Source organism: Syngnathus typhle, unplaced genomic scaffold (genome assembly GCF_033458585.1).
Source record: "Syngnathus typhle isolate RoL2023-S1 ecotype Sweden unplaced genomic scaffold, RoL_Styp_1.0 HiC_scaffold_477, whole genome shotgun sequence".
NCBI lineage: Eukaryota > Metazoa > Chordata > Actinopteri > Syngnathiformes > Syngnathidae > Syngnathus > Syngnathus typhle.
Window position 1 is genome coordinate 1 of NW_026872378.1, and position 20,478 is coordinate 20,478.

The window sequence follows — 20,478 nt, forward strand, 5'->3', positions numbered from 1 at the left end:
AATCGACAGTTACCAAGTAAGTGCTCAAGGTTTGCTCTTACAGATGATAACATATTAGCTAATGTTTTACTTGGTGAGCAGAACATCAAAAGGCTATTTCTGATGTGTTTTTGTGAAGGAAGAGGATTTGGAAAGAATGCGGGAACAGTGGCTGGCGACACTCACTCAGCGCCAGGAGTATCTAGACCAGCAGTTGCAGAAAATCGTGTCCAAACAAGGTACTCATGTCGTAAAACACTCCTTTGTTTTATGGAAGTGTGAATCTTCCCACTTCTACTACCAGTGAGCAGCACATCAACTTTTTTGGGTTTTAATTTTAATTGACAAGACATTTCAAGTTAATGGGAGAAACACTCACATTATCTCCGCTCTTTCATTACCAAACAGTGATTTCTCTTGTGTTTGTGCATACAGATAAGTCAGAAGATGATCTAGAAAGGGAGTCTCAGCTGCTGGAGTGCCGCCTGACACTCACCGAAGAACGCAATGCCGTTTTGGTGCCGTCAGCTGGCAGTGGCATTCCTGGAGCACCAGTTGAAAGGTGTGTGTGTGTCCTATTGGTGGTTTATTCAATACAACCAAACAATGATACTTTCCTCTTATAGAGTTCCTGTACCAGGAATGGAAACACACATTCCTGTCCTGTTTCTGGATCTCAGTGGTTGGTGTCTTTAAATCTTCCAACAACACTGTCGTTCACTGAATTAATAGTGAATTCATTTCTTTAATGGTTTGGTCTGTAGCTGATGATTTCCAGTCGAACCTTTCTGCCCCTCTCGCCGGGGGTGTCGATGCATATCTTGCTGGGGAATATGAAGATGACTTCTTTGACCTTCACGTTGTCAAACACGACGATTCAGAAGTAAGGTGACATGTTCTGTTTTTTCAGTGTGATCGAAGAGCAGTAAATTACGAAGGGGGTTAATTAATATTTGATAAAAGCATTTATACATTTTCTCTGCTGTGTGGTCTAGGTAAAGGTGGAGGCATCCTGGGATTCAACAGTACACGATTGCCCTGAGCTCAGCCGTGTGGCATCTGGTGAGCAGAGGGTCTACCTCACGATCCGTGTCGTGGTTGAGTTGAGCCACCCTGCCCACATGCAGCTGATTCTGAGGAAACGCATTTGTGTCAACGTCACTGGGAAAAAGGTAAGCTATTTGTTTTTTTATTTGTTTTTATTTTTTATTTTTTGTCAGCAGATTTACATAAACCTTTCTAATTTAAGGACTTGGGTAGAACCCTTTTTCACTGTGTTTGTGTTGGTGATGTAGGGTTTTGCTCAGAGCCTTCTGAAGAGGATGTCCCAGCGCAGCACCATCCCAGGATGTGGCGTCACCTTTGAAATTGTCTCAAACATACCAGGGGTAAGTGTCTGCATTATAGCATTTTATATAGATCCAGAATATTCTTCCCTCAAAATCTACAAAAAGTACATAACTTAATTGTAAAATAAATAAATAAATATTATTTTTTTACTTTGGCGACCCAAGCGGACTCTGTTTTTTCCATTACTACCTTAGCAAATTAAAATGCATGCTATGTATTAACTAATGAGAGCTGATAACGTATTTATATTCACAAATAATACTGAACCTGGGGATACTTCCCTTAAATATTACTTGTCCCTTTTACTGATTTGTACCTTCGCTCCCTCAGGATTTCCATGGGCCAGAAGACCGAGAGATGCTGGCCCGATTAGCCGCTAGCGCAGATGATGACCAGTCAGGCGACAGTGAGGCAGCTATCGAGAAATACCTGCGTAGCGTCCTGGCTGTGGAGAACATCCTCACTCTCGACAGACTGCGACAGGTTGTGGCGTGGAGTGAATACACAGCGTATAAATGGACTCCCCCGCCTAACTTAACCTTTATGCGTAGGAGGTAACCGTGAGGGAGCAACTAGCACTCAGAGGGAAAGTTCCCAGACGCTGCCTCAGCTCGCCAAACGTCAACCGGGTAAGTGAGGCATCTCTGAGTAACTAACATCTTAATGGCCCTCTTGCGGTTCTCCTCACCCCTGGCCTTAACCACCGTCACTAACTCTACCACGTGCTGCGTCTTCAATTCTCCACCCAGCTCTCAGTCGGCAATCTGGATGTGTTCGCTTCAACTCATAAACTCGGTGACTTCAAGGTGAGAAGCATTGTACTTCAGCTTCACCTTGTATTTTTGTTGTTCTTAAAAGGCTTCAGCATTGGAATTTCTCTTACTTGCTCGCGATGTTTTCAAAAGGCTTTACACTAACAGGGTTTTGGAGCCAATCACAAACCAGCGACTTACTGATAACCAATCATTAACAGAAAAGTTAAGTCTCCCCCCAAAAATTATTTTTAAAAAATTGGGGAACATCCCTGCAGTGAAGGAGATCCTGTTTGCTGTAAAGTCTTATTGCTGACTCCAATCAATTCTGATGACATTACAGATTTATAAGTCTAGTTTTTATTACCCTAAATGCTATAATAGTGAGACGGGTCCTTTTCTTTTAAAAGATCTTGGTATCAGCACAATATTGAGCAAGGGTAGCCAATGTAGTGCTTGCAGGCCACCCATAGCAAACTGTTTGTGTCTGTGCAGGGTTGGGAGAGTCACCAGGACCTCTCCGCTGCTTCTGCTCAGTCCAGGCGCACATTGCCCAGCTCCATATCGCACAGCCTGACCCCAGACAAAGGTGCGACTTAGCAAATGAGCTTCTTGTAATGGCAAATTGTCCTTCATTAGTTCTTATCACCTCTTCTCTACCAACCGTTTGTTAGCTTTTCTACAACACGTTTTTAGACTCTGTTCTATCTTGTCTTCTTTCAGTGAAGCCCGTTCCTAATCTCCTGAAGTCATTGATTTCTGGTGGAAAAGAAGATAGTGGAGAACAGGCGACTGTCCATCAACAGGTAGTCTCCAGTTCGGGATTTATTTTACTCTTTAATTTGGGATTTCAAGTTCATCACCACGTTCAAGATATAAAATATATGATGGAAATGTGACTTTAGAATTTACTGACCAATATCGGAGAGAGGAAAAATTGATAATTCACTCACTGTAATTCTTGATCCTAGTTATTTCGACCCCCCCCCAAAAAAAATGCAATGCATTAGATGGTGCTAATGAAACACACTGTCAACGTGATGACTGAGTCATGTACAACCAAGTTTTGTAATTTAGCGCGAGCTGTTTAGAAATGCAAAGTAGCACCACTTAGGGTGCAAATGATTGATGGGTTGCATAATGTGTTTTATGATGTGCTGTTTGCCATGAAAGCGTGTTCCAAACAACCCCCAATGAGACAGGAGCACACTGTGTAAAAGGAGCGGTAATTAGGAGCAGGTGAACCGAACCTTGTTATGTTTGTTCCATCGAGAAGCACGAGTCAAAGCTCTTCACTGCGGTACAAAACACGACAGCACTCCCGTTGTCTGATGAGCACCTTAAGCCACAGTTTGTGGCTTCTCTCCACGGCCCACGGAGGGAAGCTAATCAAGGAAATCATGTGCAGTGGAAACAAAGATTGCCAATGCCATGGTTGCGGCACCTAAGACTTTGACCAGGTTGTGTTGTAAAACACTTAATAAAATAGTCTGTAAAGAAATAAACTGGTCTTACGGGATGTAATTAACCCGTAAGTCACATTCCATGTCGTACAACTCAATTAATCGACCGCTATTTTAGGAATCGAGTAATCGTTTTGAGCCATATTTAATTGTCCAAATCTTCTAATATCGGCTTTTCAACACTATCCATTCATTTAATTTCTTTCGTTTCTCGTTCATGCAAATAGGTTGTTTGTCTTTTGTGTTTAATCAAAACGAGACATTTGCAAAAGTCTGCTTTTACTTTGGAAAAGTATAACCGCACAATTAACTGAATCAGTTTGGTGAGTAAAACATTCATTGCTCTTGTGTGATATTGTTTAATTGTTATTTATTTTTTATCACTAATCAAAACAAAATAAGCAGGAAATGAGAGGTGGGGGCTAATACATGCAAAGTAAAATTTTGTCCAATTCATTGATTGAATAATCCATTCTAAAAAATATTCAATATTGACAGCCTTAGCTGTACAGTATTTCAAAGTGGCATCTTGGATGTGTTGCATGTCTCAACTTTCAGGTTGGCTGTCCTGAGCCCCAGCAGGACAGGATAGATGTGTTTGACCTACTCTCTACTGTCCATGTAGGTTGTGTTGCCTTAGTTCTTAATCCTCAACTGCTGCATGGAAAATGATTGCTCAGATTGCCATGAATGCATTAAATTTATTTATCAGCTTGTGTGCTGCCTCAGAATATAACCTTTTGGACTCCCACCCCAAAAAAGCTCCAGATTTGAGATTGTGATATTTTTCATGATGTTCATTGAGGGAAAAAAAATTTTTTTTAAAAGCCAATGGCACAATATTTCATCAGCTAACAACTCGCGTCGAGTGGCAGTACAAGAGAACTGGATGAACGATCATGGGTGCAATTATAATTACACTGCTATTATCTTGATTGTTTTAGCGTGATTGTCTGTTTGAGGGATCTGATAAACAAATATTTGCCTCCTACCACCATCTTCACCGCTAATCGGTACACTAAATACATGCTTCTCTTTTGTGAAACTTGAAAATACAGACCTCATTACATGGATGAAAAGCGCAGGCCTAAAATAATGAAACAGATGGCCTGGTTAGCTATCCCACTTTCAATTTCTTTGAGGCTGTGTGATTTCACTATCTGTCTTACTGATCACACATGGACTTTCTCCTCCAGGCTCTATTTTGGTCTTACCAGCTCACTGATGCCTGATCTATGATTTTGTCACAGCGGTAAATTGCTCGGGCATGCGCTTTGAACGACATTTCGAACATGAGCAGGTGGAGAGAGGTTAAAATAGAAGTCCACTCATGAGTCTACCGTGAGACCTGTTGGAAAAACAGAAGTCAAGTCTTTAAAATTGCTCCTCTGTTGCAGAATGTGCCTCGTATCATGGTGCAGTCAGCCAGTGTTGAAGAGGGAATGAACACACGTCGGCAAGTAAGTCGGAGTTTGCGTTATTTACTACTGTACTATTTCAATTGTATGTGTCAATGGAGATTGGAGAATTCTGCTTGAATGCTTTGCAATAACTGATATTTTTCCATGGTTACCCTTTAGGTTCCTACTGAGGAAATCAGCCCTCCTGCCATCCACCAGGAGAGTCCCAGATTAGTGCCTCTCCCCCCACCAATCATCCCAGAGACAGAAGACTCCACCCAGAGCTCCATGAGCGAAGCGTCAAGTGGTTACATTTCAACGAGTATCTCCACAGCGACGCTCTCTGACGTCTACACGCTGAGCTGGGACCATCCTCCGTCGTCAGGCCAAAAAGCTGATAGCTACGAGGCCGTGACAGATGAAGAAGAAAATAAAGTGATACAGAGACTTTCCTTGCAATCTGACAGTGGCTCTGGATCTGAACCTCAAGAGTTTTTCCAGGCAGCTACGGAGGACACCAACCTACCGCAGTCCAAACCAAATCACAATTCATCTGATTTAAATCAACAGAAACCAAATCCATCTCTTGTCCATGAAGTCAAAGCTCCGTCTCTATGCGTAGACTCCAACATTCCACCAACAGTGCATTTAGAACACCGCTCGATGGAATCGGCACAATCAGACGGTGAGCTGTCACTCACAAATTCATTTATAGTCCAAGTGCAACAACCAACAGACTCAAAACCAAAGACCTCTGTGACAGGAACAGTTCAAATGAATACGAAAGAATCAACTAAAGCAATTCAAGAAGTGTTAAAGAAGAACGAACAATCCAAATTGGAAGAGCCTGCCCAAATGGCCTCTGAACCATCTATAGTCCCGCTGGGGGATTCTGATCCACTAGCTTGTCCTCAGGAAAAATCCTCTTTGAAGAACACCAGTGCTTTTGCCATCTCAACACCCAGCAATAAAGTCCACCTAGAAAACCTTGATGCCTCAGCAGAACCCAACGTGCAACCCTCCGAATCTGCAGCAGCAGTCAAGCCTTTCAAGATCCAGAAAGTCCAGTCGTCTGACCTCAAGTCCTTCCAACGGATACTCGGTGACTCGGAGGGGGAGCCTGTTCAGACCGACACCTGCACCTCTACAAAATCGGACTCTAATCTGGCAGAGCCCTTGGAGCTCATTTTAGATTGCGAGGAAGGCGAGGCAGCTTCCGCGGTCATTCTACCCGATTGGATAAAAGAAGGGGAATTTGTCACTGTAGGGACCAATAAAAGAGGCATCGTGCGCTACGTGGGACCCACAGACTTTGCTGAGGGCATGTGGGTGGGAGTGGAACTTGAGGTACCTGCAGGTGAGTAGAAAATGTCCCAAAGCCTCAAAGTAAATTTGCCTTTTGTTTTATTGACCAGTTAGAATTCATAAAACCTCTAGAGGACAAGAGCGGTGCCTCGCAATACCCCGCCCCTTCCAGAAAAACAAAAGCACTCATCTTGACTTTGTAGTCATCATATTTGTGTCCTTTACCAGGAAAGAATGACGGCTCCGTAGGCGGGAAGCACTACTTCCACTGTAATCCAGGTTACGGAGTGCTCGTCCGGCCGGACAGGGTGACCCGGGGTGGCGGCAAACGCAGACGACAGCAACAGAAGCGCCGCAGCGCCAACTTGTCAGGATCAGCGCCAAACCTGGCGACGCTCACTGCTCTGGCTAAAGGTGCATCATCGTCTCGCAATATTGCAGAAGACCATCAAAATTCTTGACAGGAGAGAATGGGAAGATGTGCAGATTTGGCTTGGAAGTGTTTTCTACATCACGTATTTGATGTTAAATGTCTTTCTATGTGTGGAGATATGACCCATTTCTCCCAGTTTTCATTCAATCCTGGATGTGTTCACTTGAACACTTTGTAATGCTACATGCCAAGTAAGTAACTGTTTTTGCATTAACAGTTGTATACTGAATTTAGAATCTTAAGGTGGCTTCATGGAAAAGGTTTGTTGCTTTAGGGTTATGTTTTCTATAATTACTTTTAAGCATTTTTAATGGGTTTTTTTTTTGTACTGATCTTTGTGTGCCTTGATTGTTTGGGAGTCACCAACTGTGCAAAGCTTTTTAACGTCATTTAAAAAAAAAAAGAGTCTCAGATTTTGTGATGTAACATAAATTGTCATTTTCTGATATGAAACAATCATGTCTTATTCCCAGAGGGCAATTAAACGATTTAAAAACACAGAGCATCCAATTTGAAGTGACAAATAAAAATCCATAAAAAACATTAAATTCACATAATCCAACATAACTCATGTTTAAATCGCTGCGATAAAATCATGCTGTTTTTTGTTAACAAATTCCTTAGTTACTGAAGAAATGGGCAAGGAAGCATTTAAGTCATTGCCCCCCCCTCTAACTGCATGCTAACATTTGTTCTCACCCATATCAAGAAAAAATCCTATTTGAGAACGATTCATAACCCAATTGTCAATATTTACAAAATTAAAAGTACTATCATGAGTAAAAAGTGACCAATGCAGACATCCTTTTTTTAATGAATAAATATTTGCGATAAAGCAACATGTGATTTACACAAAATAATAAATCCAAAGGTTTCTGTGATATAGCTTTATTCTCTTGTACAGTATATATATCATACTAAAAATAAACACAAGTTAAAAAAAATGAACAAAGAAACTGTACAAAAATGTATATATACTACATCTTAATTACAGAACAGTCTACTGTCCAAAAAAGGCACTAAATTTCAAAATGGGCAATACAATAAAATTGAACATAACATAGCTTTCGAGATTGAAACAACAGCATTCAGTCCTCTTTTTCTGAGCTATATTTGGATGAGGCGTTATACAGGGGACACGGAGGAGGGACCTGTAACATGGAAACCCTGACTTACCACGAGAGGACATCCCTGGAGAAGAAGCACTACGACTGGAGTACGTATTGATGCTGGGGATTTTTTTTTGTGTGTGTGTGGGGGGGGGGGGGGGGGGGGGAGATATCAGCGTCAGGGTTACAGCCTCGGTTTCAGAACAGCCACCTTACTGGAAATGAAATACATCCGATTCAGTCCTTGAGCACTCATTTCGTCCATCCCGAACACTCAGGTTAAATACTGTTGGATATGAATTGGTACTGCTATTTAATCTCTGAAACAATATAAACAATTTATTTGAAAGCAGCTTCAAGTGAGAATCTCCAGATGCACTCTTGTGTGCATGGCAAAGAAAGTGAGCTTTATATCTTTTTTTTTTTAAGTGTGCCAAAGTCATCTTGCACAAGTACATGGCGATTTTTTTTCCTCAACGGTAACGATTTTATCATTTTGCACTCTTGGGTTTGGAAAAACTAATGACAGTCAAATGGATTTGGAAAAACATGATGTGATTGGATTACGTTCAACAGGATCTTTAGGTCTAGAATTCAATCACATCTTGTTTTATTTCAAATCCATTGTGGTGGTCTCAAGGCAAAACCGGGAAGGAGGGTTCAAATACTTGAACCGGACTATTGCCCTAATATTTCAGTGATTTTTTTTTTTCTGTGCCAGTGCTCCCACAATAGGAAACATCCAAACGCTCTCATTTCACAATGCAGTCTGGCTTCAGGGGAAGGGACAAGATCACATCAAGTTGAAGTCAAAAGCTTAACATTTTCCTCGTAAGGTGCATTGTTATTTGTCTTTCACAACATAAATCAGACACAAACAGGAAGACTGCCATTCAGTCTAAAAATGAATGACACAATAGAAAATACATGTAAAAAAAATCTGGTGAACTTAAAAAGGCTTAATTTAACAACAAGCATGATTCTTTTCAAAACACTTTGTACATTAGCCATAAAAATGAGTATAAATACTTTTTTTTTTTAACCTTAAAATCCTTTTTAAATCCTTTTTGAAATGCATGAAAGGGAGCTTTGATAAACACTTTTGATGTTGTCATTAAAAACACAGAATGTGATGCGTCCAAATCAGTTCATTTCGACAGTTCCCAAATATAACTATTATTTCATCACATATTCTTTTCCTGGGCCTCTTGATAAGCAATAGTTTTACACTGGGAAAATGGGTTTAAGTGTTATGTTAACAAGGATAATTCAACAATTAACCTAAATGAATTTTTGTCCTGTTTTTAAATGTCCCCAAATGTTCAAACATTTTTTAAACGTTGTCGATGTACATTAATTTAGTCATTTTAATAAGCTACATTTATTTGTTACTATTTTCGGTTCTATGAATTCCTCTTGAGAAAAAGAATAAATCACTTTCCACTGTGAATATAAGAACATTTAGAGCAAATGATGTTCCACTCATTTTGTGTGAAACAAAATAACACAAATAAGCATTTTCCCGTGATGTAAATCTATTCCTTTGGTCAAAAAGTGCCAAGCTCAGTGTGACTGAAAAGTTGCCGCGTCATCAAAGAAATGACACTTTTGTCCTTTTTAGAGAGAGAGAGCTACGCACAGTGAGAAAAACCTGCATTTAAAAGTGGTGGTTTAACCTTTGAGCTAATTACATGGCAAAGACCAAACCAATTCCACGTAGGGTTTTAGTTTGCTGTACTTAATTATTAAAAAAAAAAAAAAAAAAAAGAAGCTCCTATCACATTCTTTGGCCATTATCAGAGGTGGACAAGTCACGCTTATACATCCAGCCTCTGCCAGCAAGCATTACAACTTGCCCTATTTGGGTCAAACTGGCCCAAGAACACATATGCCAAATCCATTCTAAGAAATGGCTTTAGATGTCCATGATGAGACCAGTCTGTGGTGCCGAGAGGCGACTTTGAGTCAACCTCATCACAGCATCTTTTCCTTTGGCATGGATGGCGTTAACATAAAAGCACAAATTCCATTAGTAGATAGCTTACGTTGCTTGAATATCACATTAACTGATTCTTCATTGCCTCAAGCACTTAATTCATCAACGAGCTAAATATCACAATGATTGTTGACTTTCTGCTGCAGAATGGAAACTTAAAAAAATATATCATTGTAAAATACGTTTCGTGATTCCTGACATGCAAAGCCGTCCTGTAGTGAGCGTGTTTGAACTTAAGGCTAACCATCTTCAGGTTTGCATTGATAGCAGAAAACCGCATCGATTCCATCCGGCGAGAGAGCTGAGAACATTCAGAGCGTTGGGATGGCCGGTAAAGAAACTGCCAATCGATTTTACTCTAACAGAGGAGACGCTCTCCACAAGACATCATCCAGAGGCTTCTCCTGTCGTTAATTGCACAATAACAAGGTGTGAGTTGCGAGAGTAGGTAGGTAGAACACCAGTAGGTTCGGGTGACTGAGTACTAGAAGAACCTATCTATCATATATACAGTTAACATTTATTGAGTATGTCTCTGAGGTTGAGTGAGCTGAGTGAGGATTGGCTCAGGCGACCAGCTGCAAGAGGTAAGGAGGAGTGTGGGGGAGGAAAAGAAGAGGAGAGTGTTCAGGGACGAAGAGGACGGGAAACAACTGGAACTTGGTTGTGAGAAAAGGCCAGGACTTCTACGTTATCTTTTTTTCAGGGATGGTAGTATCCTTTTTCTTTAGTTGTACGATTAGTTAATACATCAGGAAGTTGAGACGATCAGTCATGTCGGTTCGGTTTTGGAAGGAATAAGGTCTCGGAAGGAACAAGGAACACCCTGGAATTAGGAACTCTTGGAGGAACGTTGCGTGTTTGGACCATGGGAACCATATCCTAAATTCTGTTCCTGGATTTTTTAGAAAGTACTTTTACGAGGCCCAGGAACTTTTTTGTCTTTAAACCTGAAGTATGTAATACCTCTAAGTAGGGGTCTTCTTCTAGCAATGAACTGAACTTAGATATATCCAAACACACAAGGGTCCTCTAAAAGCTCCTAGTTTCCAGGTAAGGTCCCTGCGCTGGAAAATGCACCTTAAAATTCCTCCTTCCCTTTGGCTTCTTGTTGCTTCCTCCCCTCTCGCCGTTCAGTCGTCCTCCAGGACTTCTGTCTTGATGTCACTGGGAACCCCTCCGGTTCTAGACAGGGCCAAGATGGTGTGATTGACTGCGGCCATCTCCACAGCCAAGGAGATGGGATCCTGGTGCTCGCTGTGAGCGGCGTTGTCATCCTGAGAGAGGATGAAGGGGAGAATATGAGTTTCAATTTGCGAGTTGCCACACTTGTCCCAGAATTTGTTGAGTGAGTCAAGTTCTCTCTGTGCTGCGGTATGCTGCAGTTTCCCTGGGGACCTCTGAATTGAAGAATGACCTATTTGATAGGATTGTGTGAATTCGTTCAGCAAATTGAGCTATTTATGTTCTTGTAACGTCAACATTTGAAAGATTATTTCCAATGTTTCATCAGGACTAAACTATACCACACAAATATAAGACGATGTGCTAGCTGTCTTAATCCAGATGTGTTCACACTTGTCAGGTTGGTTCAGCTGATTGCCCTTCCCGCACAGTTGGTTTGGTGGAGTGTGAATGCTATCACCCAAAGCCTTGTGGACAACAAACAAGTGAACCGAGACCACTTGACGAGGCTTTTGAAACATTTTTTAGAAGCCTTCCGTGACATCTCAGGTGGTAAAAATAGCACAACATGAAATGTATGTATGTATATATATATGAAAAAAAAACCTGCAGCGGCTGTTTTACTTTCTTTAGTTTCATCCCCAATATGTGTCAGACAGGTTTTGATTTTATGTTTGTATATGCTTTTTACAGTGCGACTGTTTATCCGAGAATATTAAGAGCTTTTTTTCCCCCCATTTTATTTCTGGACTTCTGGACTGGATCACCAAACTACAAGCAGGCAACTTTTGACAAATCCTGTCGACCATCCCACTGTTAAAGATTGAAAAGGTGACTGATTTTATATATATATAAAAAAAGAAAAAAAGTGATCATGACTAATGTGACTAAATGTGAAATGTTACCTGTGTAGGGGAGCTGGGCTCCAAGCGGTAAAGGCCAAATTGTCGGCTGAGAGGTCTCTTGTCAAAATATGGCAGATCACATGCCTAAAAGGAAAAGTATAGTTTGAGAAATAAAATAAAATCGACCAATAATTACAATTCGGACCAAGTAATATTTAGTCACTCAGCAACCCACCTCTTCATATTTGTATTTTTTCAGAGTTAGATGACTGTGTGGTATTAGTGTCAAGACGACGGTAGGTCCACAAAGTTGTTGGAGATAAAGGAAGCTGCTGTACCTGGTCTGTGAAATCGTTCCCGTCAATGTCGTCACTGTTGGAGTGTCCTCCTGGACTCTGCACGTCTATCCCATGACTCTCCAGGATTGTGGCTTCTTGGAGGAAAAGGACACAGTGTGACATTTACTGTCGATCAATGGCAATTCTTAGTGAGAACTGGAGTGCAGCAGTGACTTGCCACTTGAGGTACTTTTAGCAATACAAACCAACGTACAGGTAGTTTCAGGAGTAATTGTTGAGTCAGAATCAACTTTGGAGCCTTTCTCTCACCAACTTGGATGATACTTCTATTACTACCACCGAACTAGATTTAAAGTAGTATTTTCAGCCAACCTCTCATCTATAAACTTTTTCTGTTATATGAAAAATACACAAAATATTTTTTTTATTAAATAAGTAACAAGCCCATAAAGGCTTATATAAAAAAAAAAATGTTCAATGCTTCAAAGAAACTGTTCGCTCCCAAAGATACATTACCAATGTTAGCTCGCCTCTTGATTTCTTTGCGGCGGTTCGCGAACCAGTTGTAAACTTTGAGGGAAGTGACCCTCTCCAAATCAGATAGCTTCTTCCCTGAAAAAGATCAGACGTGGCATTCCACCAACTCAATGCAATGCAAAGTCTACCAATCAATTAAAAGATTAAATTTCACATCGTACCATCATTGTGATTCACATACTAAATTTACAAAACCTGCAGTTTACCTGGTTTCTGAATAACAGCATTACAGGCGTTGGCAATTTCCTCCCTTTTGGCTTCATCTGGGTACTGGTTGTCGTTGAAGTAGCTATAAATGGCACAAGGAGCAGGCTCAATGAATTATTTTACACATGAGCCAAGACAACCAAATAGAGTGTTTTTAATTTCTACCATCAAGCCAGTGTTTTTATTGGTGGGTGTGGATCTATGGGATTTTGTTAAAAACTTTTAACTCTCTTGTCTCTTCACCTCTCCATCACAGCCAGACACTCCTTCCTCCAAGTGAAGCGGCTTCCCCGCCGAAGTCGGAAAGTTCCCGGGGCTGTGGCCAGTGGAGGAGGAGTTTGCCTCCACTCCATCTCCTCCAGAGGCAATGGCGCCGGCCGCATGTTCAGAGTGGCACCTATCGTCGACAAAAAGAAATGAGCATTGCTCCGAGTAGAATACACAGGTATCATCACTTCTCAATGGGAATATTTTGTGTGGAACATTCTGATTTTCACAATTGTGTCTAAGCCAAAACCATGATTACAAAAATTCCATCACAATTTTAACAACCCAAGTACGATACGGCCAAAATTGAATGTACCAATAATCACGTACGTATATCCTGATAAGATTTTTACATAATTAAATTAAGGGAACCTTTTCTTTGGGCTTTTCTCTTATTTGTTTGACATGGAAAAAACAAGTTAAATGAATTAAAAAAAAAAAAATACAATAAAACACAAAATATCCGGTAGAAAAATGAAATCGGTTTTCACAGAATCTATACTCTTGCTGTGTACATTTAAAGTAGTGTAATGTTCAGTTGTTTACCTCCATGCTCTTCTCGAAATGATGTAAGCTACTACAAAGCAGCAACATTTCCACAGTTACATTAACCATCATTTCTTTGTACAATGTTGGCGTGGCATTTCAACAGGCATTCAGCATTATCACACCAAACTCCTACTCTGACTCATCCAACTGCAACCATACTATTGACACCCAGCTAAAAGGCAGGACACATTTGCAGAGTCATAACCCAACCCAAACTGGTTAACCCTGCAATAGTTCTTGCAATCAGCATTAAAAGGGCATCCGTTTCCTCTGCAGCATTGATGGAAGTGTGCGCGGTGCTTGGCGGGGCTCACTGCGCCCATAAATTTCACAACGAAAGAGCAGTTTGCAGTGCTGATGGCAAGGGGCATGCCGCAGAGGACAAGGCGTGGGATGTCTGTCTGCTGCCTGTCTATAAGTTGATACAGCACACATTTACACTGGAGATGCCAAGTCAGCATGTCACTTGTTTAAGCAACCGCATTGGAGTGTGGCTTTAAAAGTGTGCGTAAACCTCCGATCAGTATTTAGGGCTCTTCCCATTGGGAAATATTAAAGCTCGTCTTTAAATATTTTAAGTGAGGCAGCATCACATATTTTTGTAAGGAAAGTGCTCCTTAGGTTGGCTGCATAAATTATAAAACAAGAGTGTTTCACATTTCATCCTAAACTTGTAAATCACAATAGTATCCCGCTAATCACGTCAGAAGGCCCATTTCAGGATGTTCAACACTTGAGCATCTCATCAATCATCTAAGAGGAAACTTCACATTGCTTCATTTATTTTAAAACGATAAATACGCCAGATTCTCTGCATTTGCTTCTTCTAGGTAAAACTGTACCTGGTGTCGTTTTCTCCAGCGCGTACCAACGGTAGAAGGCCCTCTTCTTCTGCTCACTCAGATCGGAGCCATGCTGCAGCAGCCAATGGGAGATTCTGCTCTGGCTGATGCCTGGAAGGAAGCCAGACATCAAATTAGTGAGTGTTTTACATCAAGCCCTGGCACAGTTAGCAGACAAATCCCTTGAATAATAATTGTGCCAACAAAAGGGCAGACAAGAGAAGAATGCAATGATATTTGTAATGTAGCTCCTTGCATCACTAATGTACTGTTGGGTTATTCAAAATAATACATCTGCACTCGAAAGTACTCCAAGGCGCGAGTGTTGGTTGGTCTCGTCATCCCCCCTACTCAAATGCACCGATATAGACGTTTTCTTCAACTGACAACTTCGCCAGCCATTTTGTGAAAGTTCAAAGTAAAAATGTTCATACAGGACATCAAGACGTAACATTGGCAGAAAATGCTCTGAATGAAATGTAAAAATGTGGTTGGTACTTACCAGTGACTTGTGCCACCACAGCCTGCGAGATCCGGCGGTTCCCCAGAAAGGCTTTAATCTCCTCTTTTACCATGCTGCTATCCCTCCTACAAAAAAACAACGACCCACCATTACTAGCTACAAAAATACTGACTGCCAAGAAGCAGAGGGACAAGCAAAGCACCCACCACAGTCTAAGCAATCAGGTAAGATGTTTGACATTACACTTTACATTACTACATTTGGTTATTCTTGCCGACTGTGAAAAATGACATTACTTGTTTTTATTCCACATAAGCATACTTATGTCATGTTCATTAACAGACATGATTACTGTAACTGCATCATCGTTTTACTGATGCACCAAGTTAGAGCAAAATGTTTCTTCTATCTGCTGGATTGGTTCTTCCTAAATGAAAGAAAAATTGATACCGCATGAAACCCGAAACTGAATTGAAAATCAACGTGAATCATATCCGGGCCCTTGTGAATTGGATCGAGTTTGAAACTCGAAATCAATACACGGCCCAAAGCATGACGGCATTCGAGGTTAACGGTGGTAGGAGAGGGCTAATGTGTAAGTGCTTAGAGGCTGAGGAAAAGGTGGATAACGGGAGAATACTGATGGATCGTAATGGCCCTAAGTAGCGACTACAATGCTACAGTGAGCATGTGATTTCGAACCCTAATGTTATTTGACATTTTGCAAAGTCGAGCCAATAAAATCGCCTGAGGTGGGACCGAAAAGCTTTCCTGCACCCCAACATAAATGATGTGGTGTCTTTCTTTGCAATTAAATATTATGAATGCAGGTACATTGTAAATAACACTGTTACTTCTGCCCACGCTCCCTTGAAGCATCACAGAATGTATAAACTTGCCAGGGCAATGATTTTCAGCAAAATTGAACTGATTACTTTGATTGTGATCACGTCACATATTCTTCTTCGCCCTGATTTGGATCCTCAGTCAGTTCAGCAGCTGTAAACAAGTTAATACTGTACATTCATTTAATTGAATCTAAGATTAGCGCTAGTCAGAGTAGTAAAACAAAGTTTAAAATGAGTTAATCCGAATCCAAAAAAAAAAGCAGAGTTTAATAAAACTCAGTTTAATTGAATTGAGGGCCCTCGGTCTTTTTTCTACTGACCTCATCAGCTCCTCCACTTTATCGTCAACATCAAGGTCCTCTTCTATAGGCTCGAACCCAAAGGTTCTTACTGCTGCGGCGCTGTTGACAGGGTAGCGAGGAGGAGACAGCTTTCCGTTGGGTGTGGCAGCTAGACTGTCACGCCCATTCTGTGACAACGCCACCAGTGAGACAGGTGAGGGCAAGATGGTGGAGGGTGGCGGCGGCGCTGGAGGTGGGGAGGTGTCATAGTTGTTACTAAGAGAGGGCGAGAGCCCCCCGCCGTTGCTGCCAAACTGCGTCTGCGTGGCTGTGGATATCTTGGAGGTCGTAGAGGAGGCAGTGGTTGCGGAGTGGTCGCCGACGCCGTCTTCGCCATTGTTGATGGCGCCGTTGCACGTCACGGAAGAGGTGGTGGTTGCGGAGGCAGTGTTGTTGGAGGCAGAGTTGTTGGTGCAGCTGTTTGTCCCGCCTACCATGTAGGCGGAGGAGGAAGAGGAGGAGGATGAGGTGCGGCGACCGAACTTGTCGCCGTGCTCCCGGTCCAGCCGGTCCAGAGTTTCCAGCGCATGCAGGATCTCCTGCTTGGTCATGCCGGAGCGGCGCAGCCGCTGCAGCAGATCTATCTGCTCGATAGTGAAGCGAGGTTCCTCGCTGAAGTCAGACATCCTGATGCTGAACTGGAGACAAATCGGAATGGTTAGGAGCCTAACGACAACGGGAGGGGGGGGGGGGTCAGGGGAGATACAAAGGGAATCTGAGGCAAAGAACTGCAAGAAGACAGAAATAGACAGATGAAGGGGATTGTCAAGGGGGAAATGAGAGGATTAAGTAGGAAAGGGTGGAAAAGAAACGCAGCTGCAGATGGGCAGCAGAGAAAATGAGAAGGATGAGGCAGCGACAGGAAGCGGCGTGGCAAGATAGAAGGCAAAGTCGAGAGAAACTGTAGGGAAAGTGAGAGAACAAAAACGGCAAGATGAAAATAAAGCAGCAGCAGATAAGAAAATGAAGAGTGGGAGATAGAAGTGTGAAAAGAAAAAGGATGGGAGGGGCTAGGCATACAAAAAATATATATCAGCTATTTTTGGGAACCAGCGAGCAACACACGCCGAGTGCCAGAGTCACCTTGACAGCTGATTCGATCTTAACATTCTGACGGCCATTCTTTAACAGCTCCTGGACATGCGCACCACCCACGCTCAATGCTTTTCATAAGCAATTTGCTATGCTAAAAATCAATGTGTCTAGAATACGACTGCAGTGGTACGTTTGGATTTTGTGCGCACTTGCTTACTCCCAAACCAGACACTGAGTGATCATTAGCCATCCGTGTTCAAGCATTTACAGAGTTAACTATTAACAGACTGCAACAAATTTAAATGATGGAATTCAAGACCTGCACACAAAACACAGAGGTTCAATTGCATGGTTTGTGATATATAAAAGAGACCAACATATTTACTTATTCCTCCATTATTGTTAACTCTGTGAGAAAAACATGCTGAGAAGGTAAATAAATAAATGTAAGCAATTGAAATGTGGTTGTGCAAGTGTGCACACCCTTATATACATCAATATGGCTCTACTCAGAAATATTTAATGTCAGATCCTGGTTGATCTTTCTGGCCACAATTCCAAACAGTCTGTTTAGCACAAACAAAACATTGCTCGTCACCAAAAGACGTTTGGTTTTGGTTTTATTTTCCCAGCTGAAAGTGGCGCCTTTATCAAATTGTTATGAATTATGAACAGTTCAAAATTGCTAATCAACATTAGCGTGAAACCTCCAGACTTCCGCTAGAATACTAAAGGTGAATATGTCTGGTATGACAATGATGTAAAGAATGTAAACATCATGTAAAGAATAGTTTTAATATGGCCAACCCCAGCAGGAGAGGATTGTGCATAGGTGATGCCCTCCCAATTTAGAGCATTTGTTTTGCAAAGAGAGGGCTGATAGACTGCCAATTTACATTTGGGTTGTAAAGATTATTGGATCCAATAAACACGAAAAATGTTTTGAACACAAAACTGAGGTGTGCAGACTTTGTATGCACTGTAAGTGGATAGGAGCTTCTTTTTAATCGGAAGACGCATTCAATGCAACTTTGCATTGAAGGAGAAAATATATTTGAACTCGCAGAATCATAGAGACAATGTTTATTTAACTGACAGATTATATTCGTCAGATGTCATTAGATTACGATGTGTCTTTCACTACTGTTACCTAGTTTCTACTTAGTTTAATACCTTACCAACATGAGTTTTAGTTGTAGTTAGGGTCGCATAGTTGGAACTCCAAATTTTTCTTAGGTTAAATCAAGAACAGCAAAGCAAGCCTTACGGTGATGCCATTTTTCACGCCCAAATAGCTAATGTTAGCAAATGTATAGCAGGGGGATACTGTACGAGGTGACGTCAAATTTGCCAGCTTCAAACCACTACACAAATTCCAACCATATTTTTGACAACCGCATAGGCCTGCGGGAACCATTAAAAAGTAATAACAGCAAATAAGCGGGTTTGGCAAAATGCATGCGGTATGCACTAGTTAGCAATACATGCTAACCGTGGCAACGCGATGACTTGCTGACGTTAGACGCGGCGGCGACTGTCGCTGCTGCTAGCGATGGTTTGATATTAATATTCCAACATTTTCAGTGCATTGTATGCCAAACTACAACACTTACCTCTGTTTATATTGTCCACTTCACCATCTAACTTGAAGAAACGATCAAAAGATCACCTCGACTTAAACCGAGGCCCGGTAATAACGCAGTTTGATGTCAGTGCCCCGTTCGACTCTTTTTTTCCCAAGGATTTCTAATCAGAGGCGAATTATTTGCCTCTCCGCTTTGTCTGTCTGACAACAGCCATATTGACAAGCAGCACTTTCGAGGAGCTCTGAGGGAATTGTAGTTTTCTCTTCAAAAAACCTCTCCAACAGTTGACGGAGTTTCTTGGGAGTAAAAACTACAAATCCCCTAAAGGACGAAGAGGAGGGGTTGCTGGAGGCAGCGCTACAGTTGGCACTGAGTGCGTTAATTTGCATTCTCTCACTTTATTATCGAATCGTATTTGATCAAATTCTGAAAACTTCCTGCTAAAAACTTCAACGAAAATCTGAACCTCATTATTTGCTTTACAATCATAATGATTAACAGTTCAATACTTATCTAATCCTAAATGAACAAAACAAATATTCTTTGTGATTAAAACATACATAATCTTGAAATCGTATAGTATTGTAACGTGACGAATGGACACTGTATGTTGTATGTTTGCAACCCTAGAAATACTGAAAAGGGAGCAACAGCAATGTCTAAATATTCTGTTAATTCTATATTAATTTATACAAATATAGTTGCAAAGCTTTGTTTTTGTCTCATTAGTGTTGATATTTTTGCATGTATTTAGTCTGTCCATTTTTGTGCGACCCTGCAACTAATTTCCACGATTCCCCTCGGCACTTAACATGCACTCTCTCTAATCAACTTTCATGCATACCCAAATTCTGTATTTGAATGTCGTTATCAACAGCTCTCTGAATACCTGATCACGACCCGTCATGATGATGTAGGTGGTGGGTTGCACAATCTTTGAGAAAACAACAGAGGGCAGCAACATCAAGTAGTAAGGTGAGTAACGTTTCCATTGACGAGCCAGTAAAGTAATAGCATTTGTAAAATACTACCTTTATTTTATAAAATGCAAATGTGCATATACGTGGGGGAATAAAACTTTGACTTCTGACTTATTCCCTCAGAATTCTGACATTAAAGTGATAATTCCCACTTTAAAGTCAGAATTCTGACATTAAAGTGATAATTCCCACTTTAAAGTCAGAATTCTGAGAATAAAGTCAGAATTCTGACTTTAGTTTCTCATATTTTAGGGGATATTTTAAAAAAAAAAAAAAAAATCAGCCCCACAAGTCAATCATGATAGAGTTTTCCCCACTCTACATTTTATGCAAGAATCACACGTGAGACAGTTTGGCCATTTTACACTTGCAAGTGGAGAAAGCCTTCATCACCTTGTATGATACAGAAGTGCTTGAAAGCAGCCTGACTTTCGCCTCTTGCAAGAGACTATTCAGAGAAAGCGGGGTGGAGGTGAGAATGAACAGGTTTCGGGGGTCACCTCTGCAAACTGGTTAATCATTACAGAGGGTCTTAGCTCTTTGTTTTACAAGGTTGTGGAAACAGATACTAGTGGAGCATTTTAGATAACTAACTAAGCAAGAATGTTTCATTTGGAAAGTTTTAACAACTGCAGGGAATGTGGAAAGTTTTAACAAGTCAAAGTTAATTATTCTAGTTAACATTCCAACATAGTCATACGATCAAA

At 41.2% G+C, this 20,478-nt stretch overlaps 2 protein-coding genes across 3 annotated transcripts; one reads left to right on the top strand and one right to left on the bottom strand.

Annotated features, from left to right (window-relative positions):
* Positions 1-4: 4 nt before the first annotated feature.
* LOC133149786 (kinesin-like protein KIF13B) lies at positions 5-7,180 on the top strand (the record flags this gene model as incomplete). The annotated part of the gene is made up of 16 exons (XM_061271939.1): positions 5-16; positions 119-218; positions 415-541; positions 606-661; positions 744-862; positions 975-1,151; positions 1,275-1,367; positions 1,660-1,812; positions 1,881-1,958; positions 2,079-2,135; positions 2,577-2,670; positions 2,805-2,887; positions 4,103-4,165; positions 4,942-5,004; positions 5,125-6,301; positions 6,478-7,180. Coding segments are annotated over 16 exons (2,685 nt in total), but the record flags the coding sequence as incomplete, so codon positions are not given.
* Positions 7,181-10,370: 3,190 nt separating this feature from the next.
* LOC133149787 (homeobox-containing protein 1-like) lies at positions 10,371-19,088 on the bottom strand. Of its 2 annotated transcripts, none has more exons than XM_061271941.1 (10): positions 18,819-19,088; positions 16,150-16,808; positions 15,021-15,106; positions 14,519-14,629; positions 13,104-13,257; positions 12,860-12,942; positions 12,633-12,728; positions 12,156-12,247; positions 11,878-11,961; positions 10,371-11,064 (listed from the first exon to the last, which is right to left on the bottom strand). In XM_061271941.1, the coding sequence occupies exons 2-10, from the start codon at positions 16,794-16,796 to the stop codon at positions 10,921-10,923; spliced, it is 1,497 nt and encodes a 498-aa protein (XP_061127925.1). In that variant the 5' UTR covers positions 16,797-16,808; positions 18,819-19,088; the 3' UTR covers positions 10,371-10,920. The 2 variants fall into 2 exon arrangements, with proteins under 2 accessions (XP_061127925.1, XP_061127924.1); XM_061271940.1 differs by having other exon boundaries at positions 12,156-12,250.
* Positions 19,089-20,478: the final 1,390 nt, after the last annotated feature.